This window comes from Vitis vinifera, chromosome 3 (genome assembly GCF_030704535.1).
Source record: "Vitis vinifera cultivar Pinot Noir 40024 chromosome 3, ASM3070453v1".
Taxonomy (NCBI): Eukaryota; Viridiplantae; Streptophyta; class Magnoliopsida; order Vitales; family Vitaceae; genus Vitis; species Vitis vinifera.
The window spans coordinates 11,330,128-11,356,124 of NC_081807.1; the positions used below are offsets into that span (position 1 = coordinate 11,330,128).

Genomic DNA, 25,997 nt, shown 5'->3' on the forward strand with positions numbered 1-25,997 from the left:
GTTAGCTTAAAACCAACCTTTTCCACCAAAGATTATGTTTTCTTTTAAAGCTAACCTTGAAATGAAAAGGCACCAATTTAATTTTGAATTGGTATCAGTTGTGAGTTGAAAACCCTTCCCAGTGAACGACCCTAAAGCCACTATGCTATAGTAGCTTTGTCTTTGCTACCCTAGTACATGATGTAATAGGTTATAAATTTTGTTGATTACTCCCTCAATCAAGGAGCACTAGCTGGACATGTATCAGTTGATACACCAATTGGGCACGAATCACTCACCTGAGAGGTTACATGTCTATTGCTTATTTAGAGAGTAAGGGGTAGGTTAAGCATGACATTTATCCTACCTGGCCCTACTGGCATTGGACTGGCTCAATATCACAATTGGGGCAGAAACAGTTTTTATAATGCCAGTCCATCACCAGTCATGATTGCTAATAGTCTTCAAAATAGTAAGTGTCATGTGCCAGTTAGCTGATTAGTATAGTGCCCACGTACAATGACTGGGGTTCATCATTAGCTGAACATGAATGGAGTGTGCTTCACTTATTTGCTCTTTGGTTTTCGTTCTTAATTTTTACATATGTTTTTTTCATAAACATTTTGGACTTTTTATTTAATAGGTATATTGTACCAAAAATGATATAATATAGGGGAAGTTGTATTTTAGGAGGCCCATTTGAAGGTTAAATGGGAATGAAACCCATAGAAACTGGAATATGGGCTTTGTCCATTAATGATCAGAATATTATTTTTTTTGTGCACTAATTACTGTTTGGATAAGTTATTCCAAAATTGCCATTTTGTTTTCCTTGTCAGTAGCCACCACGGTCTCTATGTAAGCAACCACGAGTCTCCAAAATTGCCCATGTAATCAGCACTCAAATCTGAACCGAAAAGAACCCGATCAGAGGAAACACAACATGAGGTATGTGGTTCTCCGTTCAGTGGGTTTTATCTTAGGTGTTTGATTGATTTTTGGGCAAAGGGCTGTCATTTTACATATGGATTTGGATCTGATCAATGATTTTGTTGACCATTCATATCCAAATGACCTAGTTTTGATTTTTGTTGGCACTACAAGTACATTTTCTGATCTGTTTTGGTAAAATATCTCGTTTTTACACATGGGTACAAATTCAGTTGATAATTTTGGTAACCATTCATCTAATATCCCAGTTCAATTTTTGAGGGAAAATTCTCTCTTTTGGGTGTGGGTTTGAGGATTTTGATGAACATTTCTACATTTTTAGCCCATTCTTCTTATGACCTAGGTGAAGTTTTGGCATAATAAGTAAATTTGAGAAAGTGTTTTTGGGAGACAGTCTCATTTTTACACATGGGTTTGAATTTGATTGATGATTTGGTGAGCATTTCTTAACTATATGGCTACTCATGAAATGACCCATGTAAACTTTTGACTGTATTTTTGGGAAAAAGAGGTCTTAGATTAGATCATTTTGCTGACCATTTCTCTAATACATGGCCATCCATCCAAAGGCCCACTTCCAAGTTTTGGCACAACATGAACATTTCAGTGTATTTTTGGGAAAGTAGATAAATAAGGCCTTTCTTTTACATATGGGGTTGAAATTGATTTGATGATTTTGGTGAGCACTTCTCAATTATAGAACCATTCATCCAATGACCCACTTCAAGTTTCGGCACAATAATAATATTTCAAAAGCTAATTTTGGGAAGTAGTCTCGCTTTTTAGGGATTGTACCTTAGGTGCTACCTTAAGAGCCCTTAGGTACTATCTTAATGGCCTTGAGGTACTACCTTAAGGGACCCTAGGCACTACCTTAGCTAAACCTCAACTCAACCTCTCCTAAGCTTCGGGCCTTCCTTTCTGACCCTTAGACCATGTCATTGTGTAGTTCTCTTGAGTGCTCAAGTGGTCCACCAATACTTTTTTGGTACTGTACCTTAGGTACTACCTTAGTGGCCTTCAGGTACTACCTTAAGGGACCCTAGGTACTACCTTAGTTAAACCTCAACTCAACCTCTCCCAAGCCTCAGGCCTTCCTTTCTGACCCTTAGTTCATGCCATTATGTGCTTCTCTTAAGTACTCAAGTGGTCCACCAATGGTTTTTTGGGACTGTACCTTAGGTACTGCCTTAATGACCTTTAGGCACTACCTTAAGGGACCCTAGGTACTACCTTAGCTAAACCTCAACTCAACCTCTCCCAAGCCTCGGGCCTTCCTTTCTGACCCTTAGGCCATGCCATTATGTGCTTCTCTTGAGTATTCAAGTGGTCCACCAATGGTTTTTTGGGACTGTACCTTAGGTATTACCTTAATGGCCTTTAGGTACTACCTTAAGGGACCCTAGGGACTACCTTAGCTAAACCTTAAATCAACCTCTCCCAAGCCTTAGACCTTCCTTTTTAACCCTTAGACCATGCCATTATGTGGTTCTCTTAAGTGCTCAAGTGGTCCACCAATGGTTTTTTGGTACTGTACCTTAGGTACTACCTTAATAGCCTTTAGGTACTACCATAGTGGCCTTTAGGTACTACCTTAAGGGACCCCAGGTACTACCATAGCTAAACTTGAACTCAACCTCTTCCAAGCCTCGAGTCTTCCTTTGTGACCCTTAGACCATGCCATTATGTGGTTTTTTTAGTGCTCAAGTGGTCCACCAATGGTTTTTTGGTACTGTACCTTAGGTACTACTTTAATGGCCCTTAGGTGCTAAAATTTTTTAAAAAAAATTTCCTATATTATCCTCGAATGTTGTACACATATGTGGAGTACATACATTCATTATAAATTGCATTATAAATTTCTTGTTTCATTATCAAATATTAACCAACAGCATTTATGTCATCAGATGACGAACAATCAAACATACTATGTAGTGTTTGTCGGTCGTAGACATGGAGTGTACGATTCATGGGTTGAATGTCTAAAGAATGTCCTACTTTATAAGGGGAGTGTTTACAAATCATATACTTCTAGAGAGGAAGTTGTCTGAGCTTGGGTGTTCAATGCACCAAGATGGAAGAGAAGTGATGAAATTTCAGCAACTGGCAAACCAAAGTTTGAACTTCCAGTTGATGATCAACATTCCTTTCAAATTATTTCATATCCATATGTAATCACTTTCTTTGTTGGCTTATTTGTAGCATGTGTTTTGCATATTGTAATATCTAGCTTAACATAGGTGCTAGAAATGTGTTATGAATATCAATGTGTAGTACTGTATTTATTAGAACTCCCAAACAATGACTTCTGTGATTATTATTATCAGCTTTGGTAAACAGAAAATGCTCACTCAACGGTTGGTATGCCATGGGTGCCACAACCCAAATATATAGGAAGTATGGCATGGGTGCCCAAAGGTTGAGAGGGGCCTTTATATGGAACTTATACCATATCCCATGTTTGATTAACAATGAGATACAATATAATATTATATCTCCCATCATTTCTCATCTTCGTTTGAGAATAAAATAAAATAATAACTGAAATAACATATCCACCTCATTCGTCATCCTTTATAAAAAAGATTTAATGATATTGTTGAAAGCAATGAGATATACATATCTCATGGATTATAAATTATTTTCTCTAAAATTTTCTCTTTTATTTATTTATTTTTCACGTTGCCCGGCTTAACAAAACAAAAAAAAAGAAAATTGTAAATGTAATTTTGTTTATTTATATTAATGAAGAAACAAAAATTACCTATTATATTTTTTCTAAATCCAAAAACTAAATCCCAAGATGAAGTATGTTTTATCACATCTATTTTTATTTCTTTGGTCATTCAAACACTAGCACAATAACAAACATGATATCTTCGATATTAGTATGTATTAAAAATAATATTCATAGATATCACCGACAAAAATAGTAGCAGATCAAAGCAAATATTTTCTTTTTGATCTATGGACCCCTTTTTCCCCACAATTCTGAATGAGTCAATTCTATTAGTCAAATTGGACATCTCCATGAAAATGAATCCCCCAGATAGAATCATTTCCTTTCTCTCTTACATTTCTGGTATCCATATTCAAAGCAACCCACAATATTGCTGGGACTAGGAGTCACTGAATGAGACAATGCATTCCCATCCAACTCCATAAAATCATTCAGCCAGTTTGGAAGAAGAAACCGTGGCTGCCACGAAAATATAAACTACACACATAGGACGAAGAAGAAGAAGAATAGACAAAGACAATTTCTTGAATAACAACTTCCTAGAACCAATTTTTAGGCTTTGGTCTTTACAAACAATGGAATCACAGAATGGCCGGCCATATGAGGTTTCTAGGCTTAATTGTCACAAACTGTAGCTTGGCTATTAACTATGAAATATGGATCATATGATTTTACAAATAATTTTATCAACAAATAATATTACTTTCAACGCGACCTCTTCAAATATTACTTTGCCGTCTTTGGTGGCGATTTGAAAATTCTTTGGCAAAGGAGTACGCAACTGCAAGGATATGTTTAATTAGAAGAGAATGGGCAGGACTCTGTACTCAACCATGGGTGCTTGCAACACTCGTATGGAATCTCACAAACTTCTCTCCTTTCATCTCTTCATGATTTCCATTTTCTTCTTCCTAATATTCTTCCCTTCTGCAACTTCGTTGTCCTTCAACTTCTCTAGCTTTGGTTCAAATGACCATAATATATCCTTCGACGAAGCAGGAGACGCTGTATATTCTTCGGACGGATGCATCCAACTGACCAGAAACGAGAACGACAAGCAATCGAATGATAGTTGGGGTCGAGCCATGTATAGCGAGCGATTGTATCTCTGGGATCAGACCTCCAGAAATCTAACTGATTTCACTACCAATTTCTCCTTTGTCATCAATTCACAAGACCACAATCAGTATGCCGATGGACTTACGTTCTTCCTTAATGGTACCCAATTGCATACAGATACGTTGGGAGAAACTCTTGGTCTCGCCAACGAAAAGAATGAGACAAACAAAAGTGCCGTTACTTTTATTGCAGTGGAGTTTGATACATTTACAAACGCAGCAAAGAGGGATCCGGAAGGTGAGCATATTGGTATTGATATTAACTCCATGATATCTGTTAAAACTGTGAACTGGTCCAGCAATATCACGGGAGGAAAGCTAAATCATGTTTCCATCAGTTATACTTCTAGTTCACATAATCTGAGTGTTGTCCTAATTACCGAGGTTACGGACAGTACCAATACTACACAAAGCCTCTCTTACAAAGTTGATCTGAGGGAATACTTGCCGGAATACGTTACTATGGGTTTCTCAGGCTCAACAGGAAGCTATTTCCAGATAAACAAAATTTGCTCATGGAATTTTAGTTCAACTTTGGAACCTCCCAGTTCTGTAGAACCCGGAGAGGGAAAGAAGACAGAACTTGTGGTGGGATTGAGTGTTTGTGCATTTGTTGTGGTGGGTGGGTTTGGATTGGCTTGGTTTTACTTGTGGAGGAAGAGGAATACTGAGAGAGATCAAGAAGACGGTGGTGACAGTGACCTGGACATGGACGAAGATTTTGAGAAGGGTACTGGACCGAGGAAGTTTTCCTTTAATGAATTGGCTCTTGCGACCAGTAACTTTTCAGAGGGAGAGAAGCTTGGAGAGGGAGGGTTTGGTGGGGTCTATAGAGGTTTCTTGCGAGAACTGAACTCTTATGTTGCAGTTAAGAGGGTAACAAGGAACTCCCAACAGGGGATGAAGGAGTACGCATCTGAAGTGAAGATCTTTTGTCGATTGAGGCACCGGAACTTGGTGCAGCTCATGGGCTGGTGCCTGATTCGTCCCTAGCAGCGGCATTGGCAATGGCACCATTTGATTCGAGGTTCGATCCCCGGCAACGGCGCCATTTGATTCGTGCCCAATTGGTGTCTCAGCTGATTCGTGTCCAGCTGGTGCTCCTTGATTGAGGGAGTGATCAACAAAATTTATAACCTATAACACTATATACTAGGGTAGCAAAGAAAAAGCTACTATAGTATAGTGGCTCTAGGATCGTTCACTGGGATGGGTTTTCACTTCACAAATGATATCAATTCAAAGATGAATTGGTGCCTTTTCATTTCAAGGTTAGCTTTAAAAGAAAACATAAAGATGTTTGGTTTTAAACTAATAAAAAATAGTAACTGATTTTACTTACAAAGAAAAGATGTTTCTTGGAGTTCAGATCACTAGGCTCAGATTCCTCATACAAAAAGGGAGTTCCGGTCACTTGTTTATTTTCCTCGCATTAGAGAATTAACATATAGTTCCTTCTCCAACCGGTGCTGTACAGATGCTTCCCATTAATGGGTTCAAACACTAAATCCCTCTCACTGATGCAACTTGCAATGGTTCATGCCTCTCACGAGCACTTACCATTCAAGGTGATCTTTAACCTTGGACTTCCCGTCAAAAGCTCGCAAGAGATAACTAATGGATGTCTCCTTGGAGTCCAAAAGCTTACCAAGTGTTGGCTATTCTAGAAAATCCTACCTTCAAGTCACCTCCCAAAGGCTCGCAAGGGGTAAACTAGTGCATTTCCATGGTTGGAAATCACTTGCCTTACCAAGTGTTGGCCCAGGTGATTTAAAGGCGTTTTAAGTTAACTAAAAAGATAAAAACCATTAACGGGTTACACTTTCTCTTCATTAAAAACTAAAACAACAAAACTTCCAAATTATACATGTGGAAACTTACCTGGCTTTCCTTACTCCAAGAGACAAAAAGCTTAGCCTCTCATCCTCTGAGGAAAAATCCTCAGAGTTTGGTTGGCTAGAAAATGAAAATGAAATGAAAAATGAAAGAGAAGGAAAAACAGAGCAAGGCTCTGTATATTCTATATATGATCAATATTACGGATTACATATATGGTCCTCCTCCCTCTTTTACAGTGGATGCAAGGGAATATATATAGAGGAGTTTTTCCAACCTTCCTAGCTAAGAAATCTTGTGGTTGGTGGCTTACAAGGAGAAGAATGGAAATTCATACAAAAATATCTGAAGAAAAATATCCAAAAGAGTCGGTGCAAAAATATCGGGAAGCTTCAGGCACATTTCGCAGGTAAAAATGGTGTCTGCGAGATTTCGCAGACACTCAAGAGGGCTGCGAAATATTTTCGCAACAACAAGTTAAACTCGTAGGGCTGCGAAATTGGCTTCCACCTTGAGGTTCTCAGCGTTCCAGCTTGCGGCATGTATCGGGTAGCTTCAGGAGGAATTCCATAGCACTGTACAAAAAGGCTGCGAAATTCTCGCAACAAAAGGCTGATTTCGCAACACTTTGGAGTGATCTGCTTGAAATGGCTGTAACTCCTTCGTTTCAACTCCGAATCGTGCACCGTTTGAAGCATTGGATTCTTGACTTCCTGAGCTTTGAAATGGTATATAGAATGTAGAAAATGGACTTCGGGAAGTGCTCCAAAAGTGCGCAAGAAGACTGCAGCTGCTTGTCCTCTATTTTCTTCACTCTGTTTTTCCTTTCTCCTTTCTTCTCTCCTTGCATACTTTGAACGACTTTGGCAAAGGGATATGGAGCTCCAAAGCTTGGTTCTTCATGAATTTGAGCTCTTCATTGCTTTGCCATGAACTATATACAATTCTCCCTCATTCTTGGATTGTTTTGGTGATCAAATTACTAACAAAAACACCAAAACTTACACAATTTGATTAGAAATGATTGCAAGGGTCCTTAACATGTTAATTGGGTTAAAAGGCAATAACTACTACTCAAAAGTGTTTAAAAGAGTTAATTATAAGCTACAAAATAGCACTTTTTGAGTAGTAATCACTCCCCCCAACCGACATATTGCTAGTCCCTTAGCAATGAAGGAGAGAAAAACTAAGTAACTATAATAATATACATAAAAGGGATCATGCAAATCACTCCAAAAAATGATATGAGTGGCATGATGGACATCCATGGATCAATAAAGATGTGAAACTCAACCTATAATAAGAGTTGTCAAAGCATTCACTTGATCTTAGAGTACAAAGAATGGATATTATGCAAGTTTAAGCATCAAAAGAATTTCCACTCTCAAAAGATCCAAATCAAATTCTTCCACTAAAAGCTAAGTGTTAATGTGATTAGCTTCCGAGTATAGTATGGATAACTATCATCTCCCCCCAACCTAAGTCTTTCTTTAAGCTTAGCAAAATTAACCATCTCTTGATAGGCTAGGAACGCACCTCTTATTCACAATTCTTTTCACTTACTAAACTTAACCAATTCACCCATGTAACAAGCAGAGGATCGGTGACTCCCAACCAATAAAGGCTTAGGGCACCAGGCTTTAAAGGCTTTCGCCACCCCTTCGGACCATGCTCAGGTTTCAAGGCAAGTAAAGAAGTTTATTCTTTTTTTATTTTCTTTTTTATTTTCTTTTATTTTCTTTTTTTTTTTCTACAAAGACTCATTGGTCTTTATGAGGTGTCCCAACACTATTAAAGAGAGGTTAAAGGTGTCAAATTATGATTTCTCAAGCTTAGAGGGTGAGATAGTTTCACATCTTATAACCGGAATCTAATGTATGTGTGTGCGAATAGCTTAAGGTGGAAGAGATAAGTTTGCATGCAATGGAGTTTCAACAATTCATCAACTTTTAAAAGAGCATAATACAAACTCTAAGACTCTTGTAATCAAGTTGAAACTCGACTTCTCTCATTTAATTTTGAGAGTTAATCCTTAATATCCATGGAGTTTAAAGCAAAAATTTTAAAATTTACACAAAAAGCAACTAAATTACCAAAATAACTTAGCATTATTAACAATACTTACTTCCTCAACTCTCCCCCCAACCGAGCTAAACATTGTCCTCAATGTGACAAAAGCGATTAAAAAATAGGGAGGAAGTGGTACCTCATGAGTGACATGGAGTTTGAGTCGTATAGGAGAAACCACATGTTTCAAAGAAAACATAAGAGTTAGTGAGTAGAGGAAATAGAAAAATGCCAAGTTTAAACAAATATGATGTCTATGTATGATGTATTATCAGTAATACATCCAATCCCAGAATATAAGACATCAAAATATGGAATATAATAAGTAGAGACAAAAAGTAAAGAGATGATCAAGTAATGGTAAGGTCCTGTTGAGCTGATGCATCTGTGGTGGCCTCTTGAGTGGGTTGGATCAGGACTTTGGCCTCTGTTCTGGTAGTCTCCTTAGATGGCATAGTCTCATCAACTGGAGCTCTCAGCTGGTAGCTATGGGATTTGATGGTTTAAGGAGGTAAGAAATGGAATGAGAGGCTTAGTGTGTGTGATCCCAGGGTGTGCAGGGCTCTCCTCTTCAGATGCATGATTGTGAGGCTCTATTGGCATTTTAGCAACTTCCCTTGGCTTTGCAAAGTGTTTTTGCAAACCTTCCTCCATTTCGCAAGTCAATTTTGCAATTTGATGGCCATTTCTAAGCTTGGAGGTGATTTCGCAGCCATTTCAAAGTTTGGAGATCATTTCACAGGCAATGGGCAATTTCGCAGCCCATTTCTGAAGCTTGGAGCATTTTCGCAGCAGGAGGTGGATTTCGTAGAGGAGGGGAATTCTCGCAGCCCATTTCGTAACTTAAAAGTGATTTCGCAGGTGTATCGCAGCTTCAAAAATGAGGAGAACTGTGCTGCAAAATGGCACTCGTGTGCCAAAAGTGGTTTCGCAGCTGCGAAATACCCTTCCAAATGGTGTCTCGGTTGCGAAATTCTCGCTCAGCTTTGCGTGCTTGTCTTCAAATAACTATAACTTCTTCATTTCACCTCCAAATCACATACCGTTTGAAGCGCTGGACTCCTGACTTCCCAAGCTTTCAAACAAGATATCGTATGCATAATTTGAGCTCCAAAAAGTGCTTCAAAAACGTGTCCAACAGTAGCAAAATTGAGGTGCGGCATTTCCGCTCATGGTTTGCACAGTCATCTTCAAACAGCCATAACTTTTCCGTTTCAAATCCAAATCTAGCACCGTTTGAAGCTGTGGACTCGTGACTTCCCAAGCTTTCCAACGAGATATTGCATGCATAATTTGAACTTCGGAAAGTGATCGAGATGTGTCCAACAATTGCCGAAATGGGGTGCGGCTGTGAAATTGGGATTTTTCATGTTTTGGGATTTCGCAGCCATTTCGCAGCTGCGAAATGAGAGTCACTGTGCTGCGAAATGGCACTCGTGTGCCAAAACCGGCTTCGCAATTGCGAAATACCCTGCGGAATGGGACTTTTGGTGCGAAATCAAGCTTTACCACTTCGCAATGCGTTTCGCAGCTGCCAAATGGATGCTACTGTACTGCGAAGTGGCACTCGTGTGCCAAATTCACTTTCGCAGCTGCGAAATACCCTGCCAAATGGAGCTTTGACTGCGAAATTGAGAATTTTCACGCTTTGGAGCTTCGCAGCCGTTTCGCAGCTGCGAAATGAGGGTCACTGTGCTGCGAAATGGCACTCGTGTGCCAAAAGTGCTTTCGCAGCCGCGAAATCCTCTGCGGAATGGGACTTTTGTTGCGAAATCAGCCTTTTTCACTTCGCAATGCGTTTCGCAGCTGCGAAACAGATGCTCCTGTGCTGCGAAGTGGCACTCGTGTGCCAAAAGTGGTTTCGCAGCTGCGAAAATTTTCGCAGAGAGGGCAATTGGGTTGCGAACTGGTTTCGCAACAAAATTTCGATTTCGCAGAGGCTGCGAAATCTCGCAGACCCCTGTTTTTCCCCTGTTTCTCCCCTGTTTTCGGTCCGTTTGACTCTGATTTTGCTCCGATTTTGCTCCGATTTTTTTTCTTCAATTTCTTTGCAATTCCTCTTGATTTTGATCATCCAAAAACCTATATTACATCAAAATAAATTAGAATTAAAGCATTGAAATCAAAATTAAAGCATTGAAATCCAAATTAAAACATTGAAATCAAAATTAAAACAAGAAATTAACAAAACAAAAAGATATGGACTAGCTAGTCTTTAAAAAGACTAAGTCCATCAAAAAATTTGCTCCTGATTTAGCTTGCCCGGATCCCATATGAAGTTTGCATCCTTCAATTGAGACTTGGTTTGTATGATTTTCCCATACAAAGCTTGGAGAAAAGGTGGAGGCATGTGTTTCTTCATCAATTCTTCCTTGATGACTATCCTCAGTGGTTCTCTTTGTACATTAACATCATAGTCATCTTTCTCTATGCTTTTCCCCTTTTTCTTTCCTTTGATTTCCTCCCTCTTTTCTTTCTCTGTTTCACTATCTACCTTATGCTCTAGCTTGCATGTGGGTAGATCAACCTCTTTACCACTCCTCAGAGTGATCACTTCTTCAATTTCCTTCTTTTGTGAAGGTTCTCCCTCCTCAGCCTCCATTTCATGGATACTCATGGAATTTTGATAAGGTTGAGAAGGAGAGTTTTCTTTCTCTTGCATTGTGTTGAGGTTGGAAAGCCTTGAGATTGAATCTTGGAGAATATCTAACTTCTGAGATAGATCATTTTGCATTTCATCCATCCTTTTATTCAAAGTACTCTCCATTCTATCAATTCTTTGATCCACTCTGTCCATTCTTTGATCCACTCGAGCATTGGTGGCTTCTTGCTTTCCCACAAAATCTCCCACGACCTTGCAAAGATTCACCATAGCTTGTTCAAGGATTGAGGCTTGCTGTGGTGCTTGAGCAGGTTGCTGATACTGAGGTGGCTGTGGTTTCCAAGAGAAATTTGGATGGTCCCTCCAATTGGAATTGTAGGTGTTGCAATCACCAAACATTTCCCTCTTGGCTGGAATGGTAGGACACTCATCCACCAAGTGCTCAAATGATAGACAAATGGCACAAGGCATAGCTTGCAATGGTGTCTGAGAAATGGCTTGCACTGGTTGCATCTGGTTCATTTCTAGCTCATCCAATCTCCTTTCCATAGCTGCAATCTCTGCCTTCATGTCTATGCCATCATTCAAAATATACATCTCACCCTTAGCTTTAAGTTGAGACGTCATTCTTCCCTTATCTCTAGCATTTGGTTCATCCCATCCTCTTGAAACTTTAGCCACATAACTCATGAAGTTCATGGCTTCCTCTGCTATCTCGTATTCAATATGGCATGCACAACTAGCAATTTGTGAATTAAAAACAGAGAACACAAAAGAAAACAAAAGAAAAACAATTCAAAGAAAGAAGATTAAGGTAAACTAAAAACTAAATAAAAGATATACTAAAACATGAACAATAAAGAAATAAAAAGAGTTAGTAAAAGGAAAAGAAAAGTCACCAAACTTGTGATGAAGATCACAAGTACTCTAGAAAGGTGTTATCACTGTAAAGTGGCACCATCCCCGGCAACGGCGCCATTTGATTCGTCCCTAGCAGCGGCATTGGCAATGGCACCATTTGATTCGAGGTTCGATCCCCGGCAACGGCGCCATTTGATTCGTGCCCAATTGGTGTCTCAGCTGATTCGTGTCCAGCTGGTGCTCCTTGATTGAGGGAGTGATCAACAAAATTTATAACCTATAACACTATATACTAGGGTAGCAAAGAAAAAGCTACTATAGTATAGTGGCTCTAGGATCGTTCACTGGGATGGGTTTTCACTTCACAAATGATATCAATTCAAAGATGAATTGGTGCCTTTTCATTTCAAGGTTAGCTTTAAAAGAAAACATAAAGATGTTTGGTTTTAAACTAATAAAAAATAGTAACTGATTTTACTTACAAAGAAAAGATGTTTCTTGGAGTTCAGATCACTAGGCTCAGATTCCTCATACAAAAAGGGAGTTCCGGTCACTTGTTTATTTTCCTCGCATTAGAGAATTAACATATAGTTCCTTCTCCAACCGGTGCTGTACAGATGCTTCCCATTAATGGGTTCAAACACTAAATCCCTCTCACTGATGCAACTTGCAATGGTTCATGCCTCTCACGAGCACTTACCATTCAAGGTGATCTTTAACCTTGGACTTCCCGTCAAAAGCTCGCAAGAGATAACTAATGGATGTCTCCTTGGAGTCCAAAAGCTTACCAAGTGTTGGCTATTCTAGAAAATCCTACCTTCAAGTCACCTCCCAAAGGCTCGCAAGGGGTAAACTAGTGCATTTCCATGGTTGGAAATCACTTGCCTTACCAAGTGTTGGCCCAGGTGATTTAAAGGCGTTTTAAGTTAACTAAAAAGATAAAAACCATTAACGGGTTACACTTTCTCTTCATTAAAAACTAAAACAACAAAACTTCCAAATTATACATGTGGAAACTTACCTGGCTTTCCTTACTCCAAGAGACAAAAAGCTTAGCCTCTCATCCTCTGAGGAAAAATCCTCAGAGTTTGGTTGGCTAGAAAATGAAAATGAAATGAAAAATGAAAGAGAAGGAAAAACAGAGCAAGGCTCTGTATATTCTATATATGATCAATATTACGGATTACATATATGGTCCTCCTCCCTCTTTTACAGTGGATGCAAGGGAATATATATAGAGGAGTTTTTCCAACCTTCCTAGCTAAGAAATCTTGTGGTTGGTGGCTTACAAGGAGAAGAATGGAAATTCATACAAAAATATCTGAAGAAAAATATCCAAAAGAGTCGGTGCAAAAATATCGGGAAGCTTCAGGCACATTTCGCAGGTAAAAATGGTGTCTGCGAGATTTCGCAGACACTCAAGAGGGCTGCGAAATATTTTCGCAACAACAAGTTAAACTCGTAGGGCTGCGAAATTGGCTTCCACCTTGAGGTTCTCAGCGTTCCAGCTTGCGGCATGTATCGGGTAGCTTCAGGAGGAATTCCATAGCACTGTACAAAAAGGCTGCGAAATTCTCGCAACAAAAGGCTGATTTCGCAACACTTTGGAGTGATCTGCTTGAAATGGCTGTAACTCCTTCGTTTCAACTCCGAATCGTGCACCGTTTGAAGCATTGGATTCTTGACTTCCTGAGCTTTGAAATGGTATATAGAATGTAGAAAATGGACTTCGGGAAGTGCTCCAAAAGTGCGCAAGAAGACTGCAGCTGCTTGTCCTCTATTTTCTTCACTCTGTTTTTCCTTTCTCCTTTCTTCTCTCCTTGCATACTTTGAACGACTTTGGCAAAGGGATATGGAGCTCCAAAGCTTGGTTCTTCATGAATTTGAGCTCTTCATTGCTTTGCCATGAACTATATACAATTCTCCCTCATTCTTGGATTGTTTTGGTGATCAAATTACTAACAAAAACACCAAAACTTACACAATTTGATTAGAAATGATTGCAAGGGTCCTTAACATGTTAATTGGGTTAAAAGGCAATAACTACTACTCAAAAGTGTTTAAAAGAGTTAATTATAAGCTACAAAATAGCACTTTTTGAGTAGTAATCAGTGCCATAAAAAAGGAGAGCTCCTATTGGTTTACGAGTTGTTGCCAAATGGAAGCTTGAGCACCTGTCTTTTTGAAGAAAAAACCTTGTTAACATGGGCTATGAGGTATAGAATTGCTCTAGGCTTGGCCTCTTCGCTTCTGTACCTACATGAAGAATGGGAGCAGTGTGTGGTACACAGGGACATCAAGTCCAGTAATGTGATGCTAGACTCAGATTTTAATGCTAAGCTTGGAGATTTTGGGCTAGCCAGGCTTGTTGATCATGGTAAAGGGTCACAAACCACTGTTTTAGCAGGGACCATGGGCTACATAGCTCCTGAATGTTTCATGACAGGCAAGGCTAGTAAGGAATCTGACGTGTACAGTTTTGGAATTGTTGCATTGGAAATTTGCTGTGGAAGAAGAGCCGTGGAAACAAAGGCCGAAGAAAATCAGATCAGATTGGTGGAGTGGGTTTGGGACCTCTATGGCGTAGGAAAACTTCTTGAAGCAGCTGATCCAAGACTGTCTGCAGATTATGATGATCAACAAATGGAACGATTGATGATTGTTGGTCTTTGGTGTGCTCACCCGGATTGCAATGCTCGTCCTTCAATGAGGGAAGTAATGAGTGTCCTTAATTCTGAAGCTTTATTGCCTCTTCTTCCTATAAAAATGCCTGTGCCAATGTATTACGCTCCTCCGGCGTTGCAGACATCCTATAGCACTAGCCTTTCTGAGAGAAACCACACCCAGTTTTCCAACTCCTCTAATGGCACCACGGACTCATCAAAGGTCTCAGAATCTTCTTCAACCTTGTCTCAATCCACATCCCTATTGCACACACGCTAATTCGGTCGGAAATAGCCCTATGATTCAGGGTGTGTTATTTCATTTGAATTTGTTTCATTTCATTGTTGTTCATGAGATTCATATTATTTGTCCTTGGATCATAGTAAACTCCGATTTCATATATATGGTGTCCTGGTCGATCAATTCTTTCTTCAGTTAATATTAATAATAGTCATTATTTAGTAATTGGAAATAATTCCTTTGTAAATATAAATTAAAACTTTTTTCTAAATGTGGACCCTGTATTTCGGCTCATGCGTTTTCCACTTGATGATAAACTCAATTTTATTTCAAAAATGATTTTATTTATTAGAAAATGACTTGGAGTCGTCACTTATTTATTTATTTATTTTTAAAAGGGTAAAAAAAATAAGAAAGAAAACTCTAAATGTGACTCCTTATTTGGAAAATGTAGTCTGTGAAAACCAAAAATGGGCTCGGGGGTCAGGTTATTTATCGGGAAGGTATGATAAAGACCGTAGCACATCTCTAAGTCCCTAAAAATGAGTCTCTACTAATAAAATGAAGCTGAATATGATAATGGTGAGGAAATCAATGAATACTCAGAGCGATCATGCACACATGGGAATCAGAACATGCATATAGAATAACCAGAGTGAGAATGAGTGAGTACCTGAGCAACGAACCATCATGCGCTATCAAGAGAGGGGGTTAGTACACAATAACAATCATAAGATATGTCACACATGCCACTAAAAATAGTAAGAAATCATCAAATATCACATTCCATTCAGATTCATTTTTTAAATAAAGTTTCTTAGATGTAGGGCCCCACCAAAGCCCATTTATTTTTGTATGAATTAATTCCATAAATTTCATCACTCGGAATTACAGAATTTAATTCATACTTATTTAAAATCATTTTAAAAATAGAGGAGATGTGAGTATTGTCTGCCAGAAAAGAAAATGGCGGCAAAGTTTTATTGAAAATAAGATTTTTGGTACCTAAAAACTCTAAGGATGAAAAATTTGGAGTTGAGATTATTTCAAAAAAAAGTTAGAATCTGGAAAATTATTTAAAGAAAGGGATTTAGAAAGTTATTTTCAAAACCAAAAGGAAGAAATAGAAGGTGGCACGTGGCCAAGGGTGGCCATGCATAGGTTCCCCTCCACATACCATGCATCACCAGTATATCCTTTTGATGGTTCAAACTCTACCGCCATGCAGTGTTTCCTTTCAGCTCCAATTTGATCACCCGATGATTTGGACAGCAATTTAAATCTCTCTGGAATATTCATCTGACTTCTGAGAAACAGAATCAGTCACCCCAGGGAATAAACCATTCGACCAGCGACCTCAGCACCCACAGCCCTCATGTATCTGCGCAACTGTGTTTCCAACCAAACACGTTCCCTGAGACCAAAAGCATGTTGCATATCTTGGAACCTCATACAGGATCGTTTCAATCCGATCAGAACATTACTAACATCATCATCTTCTATTTCAACTGATGTTGGACCATTGACTTCTGAATCTGATTCATCATCAAAATTTACAAAATCATCGTCCATTTCTTCATCATCAATGTCATTTGCGTCTTCTTCATTAAGGCCATCATGTTGCGTTTCCATGAGATTTTCAGGAACATGTGATGTGGACTCTCCATTTTGTAAGACAGCAAAAGCTGACAAGACAACGTATGGCCTCTGCCTATCAAGTAAAGGCCTGGCAATATTCAAATGGAACCCATTGGTAACGAAGAGGACAGAGAAGCTCAGATGGGCGATATGCTGCTTTATATCTCATCTTACTGCAAGAATGAATGTAATAGCCAAGATAATAGTATTGAAGGCTTGGACAATGAGCTTGATTCTCTTTTATCCAACCTATTTCTTGCAGGGCTGAGTACTTTCCTAGTGATAGAAGAGCAAGGTCTGGGTCCCAGAATAAATATTTACTTGACAAACATCTAGGGAGGATGTCTATGACATCAACAGAAACTGGTCGGCCATCAATATCCATCATAGGCTCCCTATCTATGTCTGAATTTCTTTCCACAAGTTCCGCTACAAGACCTGCACTGACCAGGGAAAGATTTCTAGTTTGTTGGGTAAGCAGCGACTTCATGCTCAACCCATCTATATTTGCCAGCATAACACAATACGATGCTCCTACTAGTATATCTGCATTTTCGAGCTCTGAAATATGACCAAATGAATCTTTGCGTGTAGAAGAATCATCCATATCCCCATGAAATCCATCTAAAGAAAATCCATCACTGAACTTCGGGAAATTAAAATCCTCAATGCTGGTTTTCTGCATGTTTGCAGGTCTTTAACATTCTGAAGATTCTGATGGAGTGCACAAGTAGGTAAAGCCATGGCTATGTGTAGCATGTCCCCAGCTTCAGAAGCTCCAACAGGAGCAAGGACAACCTACTCATTGTGAACATCTCCATTGACCACAAACATAAACGTACCCATGAAGACGTTTGAAGCATAAAATACTTCCAATGGGAGAAGCAGCAGCAAAGCCTTGCCAACTTTACGTATGACGCGAAGAGTCAAATGGCCGTCTAACTGGATTGCTTCAACCTCTTCTTGAATACATGATATCATACCTATGCGAAGCTAGCTCACTCTCAGTGGAGTTACACTATTGCTTGTAGCAGGTTCAAGCAAACTGACCCAGGGTATCCTCAGTCACATCGGCTAAGAACACAATGACAATCATCAGAGATTTGCATTGGTTCAAAAGCCACTCACGTAAGTCTTCCATATTCATCATTACCGCTTCCAGAAAATCCGAACAACCCACAGCACGAACCAACCCCGAAACTATGACGTTGGGTATGGAAAACGAGGAAGAGAATGGATCAGTTTGAGTGAGATGAGGGGTTAATGAACATGTAAAGGTGGCCACGGGTATATTAATGTCAATGAAGCCTCAACCATTGAGCTGTTTGGGATATGGGAATCACTTGGTAAACTGGAAGCGATCAGTACCTTCACACATGCAGTAGATTAGAATCCACTGAACTTGGATCATCAGATTGGTGAAAAACAACAAGCAACAGAAGAGGGAGTTGCCAGAGATACACAATCTGAGAAACCCATAACTCTTGGGCTCTTGTCAACCAAGTTTGAGTTGAGAGAACGTGTAGACTCCCCATTACTGGTGCAGAAAATAGAACCCCGTGAAGGCAAGCTTATAGACCGAGTCCATTTTAGAGGCTTCCAATCAATAGAGCTCAACGAGTTCTCTCTCTTAGCTCTCTGTCTTGTGCCTAACCCATTGACATTACCTATCTTATCATGTCGGTCTTTCAACTGAAGTGGATCCCATCCGTTTACAAAGTCTGAATGAATTAGCATGTCATAGACTGAGTTCTGATCATTTACAGCAAGAGACCTTCCCAACACGTTTGGAGATGCATTGCCTGTTTTTGAACAATGACCTTTCCAATCTTTCTGGATAAAAGATCCTTTAGGCTATGTTTGGTTCCCGAAAAATGCTAAGGAAAGGAAAAAAAATACAAAGGAAAATGATTTTTTTTAGTTTGGATGACATGAAAAATACAATGGAAAAAAAATACGAAGGAAAATATTAAAGAAAATATTGTAATATTTTCCTTAAAAAATAACGTGGAAAATATAAGAGAAAAAGAGCAGGGAAAAGAGGAGGAAAATTTTGTCGGCTCTTGTTCACCGAAGCTTCATCTCTAACTTCCTCTTCGCCAGTGGCTATGGCTTCTCAACGTAGTCGACCCTTTCAACGGCCACCACTATCACTCCGACCACCTTCGAGTGCCTCTGAAAACCTACCAATTTCAGGCACCCGAGTTCCCATTGATGAAGTGCGTTCTTCAAATCAAGTTCCCATGGATGACGGATCCATGTCTTCAAGTTAGGTATGAATTGAACTATTTTCTCTTAACCTCACATCATCTCTGTGTTTGATGTTGGTTTAATTTTATGATCTCTTTCCCTCATTCAGCCTTTTCCATACAACTGACTAGAAATTAGGGTTTAAGGTTTCCAATGGGAATTTCGAGTTTGTTTGGATTGATATTTGCTTTTTTTTTTTCCCCCTTCAAATGAGGGTTTGAATTCGATTTGAGTTATTTCTTAGGGTTTTATGGACCAATGATTTCAGGTTTCAGAATGGGGATTTTGAATATTATTAGGGTTTTGATTCTCTTTATTGTTAATTGCAACTTTGAATGTTAATATGAAGAAATGATAATTTGTAATTTTGGGTATCATGTGTTGTTGTTATTAGCCTTCCGATAAGATTGAAAATGTTTATTACTTATTTATTGTCAGTAATATATGATTTTCCGGGAAACACGAGGTTGAATTGGGAATTCAAAAGGCGTAAGGATAGGGCTGGACTAATTCTCATGAACTTCTCATCTATTGTGGGACCTTAGAAATTGCTGGACTTGGATTATACACTGCCACCTGCTCATATTAATTAGCTCATGAAGTCGTAAGGGAGTAGACGTACACAACCCAACTGCATGTTCTCTGGTGGAGGTTCTGGGACCTTTCACTTGATTGAAAAATAAATAAATAAATTCATTATGCTCCATTAATTTTTAGTTGCGAAAGATTCAAGGAGACTATAGCTTGTGATTTTTTTCCTTCTCATTGATGTCTTGATCTTTATGAATTGTGTTAATTTATCTTACCTATTCTATTTACTTGATATTGCTAACTTTACATATGTATTTGATTGTACCAAGCATAAAAATGGCATTTACCCATTTTGCTTAATTTTTTTTTTATATTAAAATTGTTAGGAAATTATTGCATCCTATGAAATCAATCTTAAATAACCAAGTCTGGAATCTTAAGCCACTGGTTTAGGGTGTGAGGGCTACAATGAATTGTTTAGACAACCCGAAAACCAATTAGACAACAGGCAGAAGTAGGAGAACAGGAACTACAATGAAGAAAGAACCTATGTATTTTCTATGTTAATTTATTAACTTCTGGAAGGGAGTTCCAATGCAGCAGCATCTAGCTAGCTAGATAAAATGGCGAAAATTCATGATGACATCCAAGACGATTTTACAAGAACTAATATAAGAACTAATATAAGCAAGAGCCAACATAAAGGACCTTCTGTCAGTTTGGTTTGAAATCATGTGAACCTTACGTCCTATTCATGATGGCACCTCAACTTTTCCTCTACAATACTTCCAAATTTTCTAGTCCAAGGCTTCAAATCATTGGTGAAGCAAATCTCCTTCCCTTCTCCGGCTAACAACATTAATTTCCTGTTCATCTGATACAAGTTTTTTAGTCTTTCATTTATACAACTTGATGACTTCTGAACCTTTTTTCTTTTGGTCTGTCAATAAGATGACAAAAATACGTGACACAACAAGACTGATTTAGGTTTTACAATCCAACATTACATGTTGTTAAAACTCCAATTCTTAGGGTATGCATATTGAATTTCCCCTCTCAACATGCAGATTGGGGTCCAATGTGAGCAGGGGTGTTAGCCTAATGCACATTAAGGAGTCTTTCCCTAACCCTAGTAACCCTTATTTAGAAGTAACATTTGGGTAGCTGCAACACCCAAGTGGGTAAATTAGTTGCAACCAACAGGTAGTTTTGTGGGACTAGCATTTGGGTGCCAAGACACTTTCTGCTAGAGGGCCATGCTGGGACTTGGGGGACTTGCAGAAGATTACTTTTACATGGGAAAGAATCAGAACCTCTTTCAATTTTGGTGTCTCAGAGAGTATATTGTTGTGGATAAAAGGATGGATTATGATGGAACTTTTTGGCAGCTAGTTTTATAATCTAAATTATGGAAGGGTGATTGCAACATCACCCAAAAATATTTTTTTCTGGTGGCTATTTGTACGTATAAAAAAATGTGTGCATATGTTAGTATCATGAAGTCCCAAATAGGTAGGATAGGTTTATCATAGATGTTCAGTCATTTGTAAATTTTAACTGCCAATATAAGGGATTGCACAATTGCACTAATCTTATTCAGGTTGACCATGAAGAAGTTGGGAAATAACATGAACACATACTACTGAAATAATGAAAAGGAGTATGAACTGTTTGATATTCTGAAAAGACTTCATTTAAACATGCACTTGGGAAATATAAGTTCACCCTTTCCAAAAACCTGAAAACTCAATCTGCACTTGTTGGTGACTCTTTCGAGGAATTGTAATACAGTCACACTCTGTTTTGGTTATCAAGAATATAATCTCTTCTTCCCCCCATGTATATAAAAGCTTCATTTTATAAAAAACAGGCTTCTTTAATCTAATAGCTTAAATTCTTAGATAATAATCCATATGTATCAAGCCTACCCATGCTAAAAGCCCTAACAACATGCTAAAATCCCATTCTTCATGTAAATATAGGAGGCCTGCAGCAATCTCCTTGAGGATCTTGAACCTCTGTCCCCAATCCAGGTTCTTGTCTTCTTGAAACAGGAAGGTGTCCAGGCTGCCATTGGACATATAATCATAAACAAGAAGGAGATCGCCTTTTCGCTTACACCAACCTTGGAGATGAACCAAGTGCCTGTGCCTCAGCTTTCCTAGGCTTGCAATCTCTGCAACAAACTCCTTCACTCCCTGCTTGGAATTGTGGGAAATTTTCTTTACAGTAACTTCTACATTCTTGATGGATTAAATGTAGCTCACAAAGCCAGACACTAACTCACACGTATTCACTCTAAGCCTATCCCATTAAGTACAATTTTTAAAAACTGTTCAACATTAAGTAAAAAGGTCCAATTAATTCAGTGTCTTGATTCATAGAACCAGGCAGTTTTGTCTCCTTGTTCCAACATTATATAGCAGAGCCATGTTGCAATTAACATCAAGAAAAGAACTAGTGGGCAGAAACATCCCTTAATTTTCATGCAATATTTTCCTCGAAATTTTCATAGCTAGAAATCATAATACTTCAATTCCTCTTACTTTACCTAATGACTTTACTAAATCATTCCTCTTACTTTGCTATCATGTAGACTTATAATGAAGAATGGCAAAGACTTAGAAGATGGGCTGCAACTTGTGTAGCTATGTATGCTGCATATGCGGCAATTCTTGTTTCAGTTTATCATTGCTCAAACTATTTGGAGAGATCAATCTCTAATGAAGGAGATTATGAACGACATGCTTTGATGGAAAGACTTACACTAATGGATAATGAAGATTTTTATAATCAACTACGTATGGGAAAGGATGCATTCGCAAGACTAGTAAACATTCTTCGGGGAACAGGTCGTCTTAGAAATAATGCACATAGTAATGTAGAAGAACAAGTTGCCAAATTCCTTCACATTGTTGATCATAATTTAAGGAATAGAACTATGAAATTTTATTTCAAGCGTTCTAGTGAAACTATTAGTCGCCACTTTCATCAAGTTCTTAGAGCTATAATATCTTTAAATGATGTCTTCTTAAAGCAGCCTGATGGATTAAAGTGCCCTCAAGAAATCAAGGACAATACCAAATTTTGGCCCTACTTTAAGGTAAACTTACTTATCTAACAAACATCATTAGAATATTATTTATATTTCAAAATAAACTAATAATTTTGTTTTTTTATAGGATTGCATAGGGGCGATTGATGGGTCACATTTTCGTGTAAAAGTGTCAAATGATGTTGTGCACAGGTATCGAGGGCGAAATTACTATCCAACACAAAATGTTTTAGCAGCATGTTCCTTTGACTTGAAGTTCACATATGTTTTACCTGGTTGGGAAGGATCTGCGTCAGACTCGAGAATCCTAGATAATGCATTAGTGAGAGATTTTGATAAATTGATTGTTCCACAAGGTAATTATTGGTAATTAGATAATAACATAATTTATTAGCTCAAGTGACTATTACTAATAACAAAGATCCTTTGTCTATGCTTCTTAGGTAAATATTATTTGGCTGATGCGGGTTTTCAGCTAAAAATTGGATTTCTTACCCCATATAGAAGCACTCGTTACCATTTAAAAGAGTATAGTGTTCATCAACCAGAAAATGCTCGAGAGGTTTTCAACCTTCGACACTCGTCCTTGAGAAATGCAATTGAAAGAGCATTTGGTGTTTTGAAGAAAAGATTTCCAATAATAGCTAGTGGGACAGAGCCACATTACCCTGTTGACACACAATCTGATATTATACTAGCATGTTGTATCCTCCATAACTATCTCATGGGTGTTGATCCAGATGAAAGATTAATAGCAGAGGTCGATAGAGAGCTTTTTAGCGAAGAAGCGGAATTTGAATCAATGGTCTTGAGTTTAGCTGAAAAATGCAAGGAAGGAGAAATCTTAAGGGAGAAAATAGCCATGGACATGTGGAAAGATTACAATAGAAACCGTTGATGAGTCCTTTTATTTTATGGTTCATTTCTTGTATAGTTTTTTGTGTTTCATATTAAGTACAATGATTGTATTTAGAACCATAACTCCTCTAGTTAAAATCACATTTTGAATGAGTTACAATGAAGTTGTTATTATATCTCCTCCTCTTGACTTTTCATTTTAAACATATATATATATATATATGTATTATTATTTCAGATGAAACATAGTGAAGGCTTTGAAGTGCACAAAAGTGTAAGTGAAAAAAGAAACTTGACTTGGATTGATGAAATGGACAACTTTTTGGTTGATCGATTAATGGAGCAAATGCATAAAGGGCAAAAGATAGGAGGAGTCTTCACCAAGACAGCTTATGCAATAGTTGCTCGAGAAATTGGGGAAAATTTTGAATTGAGTTGTAACTCTGAGCACATAAAAAATAGAATGAAAACTTAAAAAAAAAACTTTTATGCTGCTCAAGAAGTTTTATAAAGTGGTAGTGGATTTGGTTTCAATGAATCAACTCAAATGATCGAAGCTACCACGGAAGTATGGACTACTTACACTAAGGTGAGTTAATTATTATTTTTGAGTTATTAGAAATAAAATTTTTGCATGTAATGTAGAGTTATAAATTTCTAATAGACATTATCACAATTGGACTCGAGTTTTGTTAATATTTGTTTTTTCTGATGTTAAAAGGCACACCCAGGAGCATCTCAGCTCAGACACAAACCTATTAGAAATTATGATAAGTTGTCCATTCTTCTTGGAAAAGATCGAGCAACAGGAAGTCTTGCTGCAGGTGCAAAAGAAAGACAACTTCGTTGGGCCCAAGAACAAAATTTGGATGACACAATTCCATTAGGATCATCACAACATGGGATCAGAGATGAAACATTTGCTTATGTTGAAAATGAAGCAACAATTGAGACATCTTTCTCATCTACAGATGCATCTGTTTCTGCACCAAAGTCAAATAAAGAAACAAAAAAGCGAAAAGCAATATATGCTGACATTGTAAGTGAAGAATTAAGGTCAATTAGGGTTGGAATGGATGCAGTTGTTGCGGCTCTTGATAGAAGCAACCTTCAAAATTATACAGAAGAGCAATTGTTTGAAGAGATTGCTAAGATTGGAGGCATGAGTGATGTATCTCATATGAAAGCATATCAAGCTCTTACAGGTAATGTGAGTGCAGCTCGAGCCTTCCTTGCTTGTCTAATTGATAGGCGTAAGCTTTGGTTGTTAGTTAAATTTGGACCTACTTTTTTTGATGCCTAGTTTGATATAGAGATTATTTTTATTTTTAGTTTTACTTTTGTTTTGGGGCTATACGTGAAGTTTTGATATCAAAACTCATGGATGATAGTTGACTATTAGAAATTGATCTATTATATTTTTAGACTTATGGAGACTTTTTTTATTCATCTATCTTTTCAAATCTACAGCTACTTTTACCTTAGTTTTGATACGCGTTTTGGTTTTGGTTTGAGAATTGAGAACCTTTTCCGGGGGTGGTTTAAAAGCAGCTGGTTGAGATTCTGATTCATTTTACTTTTCCAGCTCAGCATCCATGTGGTTTCTTTGCGTTTCAGATAAAGTTTTTGCTTCTCAGTGTTTGGAATATTCATGAATCTTTCGGTATTTGGATAGAGAATGCCTTTTAATTAAACTGTTATATAACTGAATTGTTGATCAACAATTCAGTTATATAACAGTTTAATTAAAAGGCATTCTCTATCCAAATACCGAAAGATTCATGAATATGATCAATATGCATTGTACTGTCAGGAATGCTGATAATTGTTTCCTTCTTCATACAGTCATTTTGAATAAGCATTACAGCCTCTTTCTGGGGAAGAGACCCAGAATTATGCCTTGCTTTTGAAGTAGTTTTTTGTTCTCCTTTGAGTTTCTCCCTTACATCATGGAATGAGATGTCAAAGTGACATGGGGTAGGAAGCTTCATATCACCTGTTCCTGTTCTTTTAGGGCCTTCTCTATATTTTCTTTTTTTCTTTTTTCTTTTTGTTTTCTTCTTTTTCCTTTTTTTGTTGTTGTTGTTGCCGTGATGTCCTTGAGAAATCCCTCGTTTGTTGGATCATATTTGAAGGAAACCTGAAGCTTATTCAGAATTGTGATGTCTTTTGTATGGAATTCTGTTTCAGGTAGAGGTAAGGCTGAATTGGTCAAACAATTTTCAAAACTGTGGTAATCTTGCAAAGATTTTATATATATAACCTAGATATCATGGAATCTTTGAACTGGGTTTAACTACATTCCTGTTTGACTCAGTACTGGTTTAACTGCAATTTTCTATACCTCGACTGGCCATTCAATAAAAGACAATGGAAAATGATACTTTTTAGAACATTTCTGAGGTATTTCTTCTTCAAACACAATTGGTATACACCACAACCATCCACTGAGTGCTGATATTGATTATTTACCCTATCATTGGTTTTTGAAAAATTTCAAGAAAATTGCAAAGAAAAAATAAAATTAATATATTATTTTTATTTACTTTTTCTTTTATATCTTTTATGATTAACCAACGTGAAAAAAATCATTTTATTTGTATTGCT

General features: G+C 37.9%; 2 protein-coding genes, 1 long non-coding RNA gene and 1 pseudogene across 3 annotated transcripts; 3 read left to right on the plus strand and 1 right to left on the minus strand.

Moving 5' to 3' along the window:
- The first annotated feature begins 279 nt into the window (after positions 1-279).
- LOC109122341 (uncharacterized) lies at positions 280-3,381 on the plus strand. The gene is made up of 2 exons (XR_002029737.2): positions 280-927; positions 2,838-3,381. It is a non-coding gene; the product is annotated as an uncharacterized LOC109122341 (long non-coding RNA).
- Positions 3,382-4,503: 1,122 nt separating this feature from the next.
- LOC104878863 (seed lectin) lies at positions 4,504-5,781 on the plus strand. Its single transcript, XM_010649751.1, has one exon. The coding sequence runs from the start codon at positions 4,504-4,506 to the stop codon at positions 5,779-5,781; it is 1,278 nt and encodes a 425-aa protein (XP_010648053.1).
- An 8,584-nt stretch (positions 5,782-14,365) lies between these two features.
- Positions 14,366-15,097, plus strand: LOC104878862 (L-type lectin-domain containing receptor kinase IX.1-like). Its single transcript, XM_010649750.1, has one exon. It carries the CDS (start codon positions 14,366-14,368, stop codon positions 15,095-15,097), a length of 732 nt encoding a protein of 243 aa, XP_010648052.1.
- Positions 15,098-16,381: 1,284 nt separating this feature from the next.
- On the minus strand, positions 16,382-17,381 carry LOC132253439 (arginyl-tRNA--protein transferase 1-like; annotated as a pseudogene).
- Positions 17,382-25,997: the final 8,616 nt, after the last annotated feature.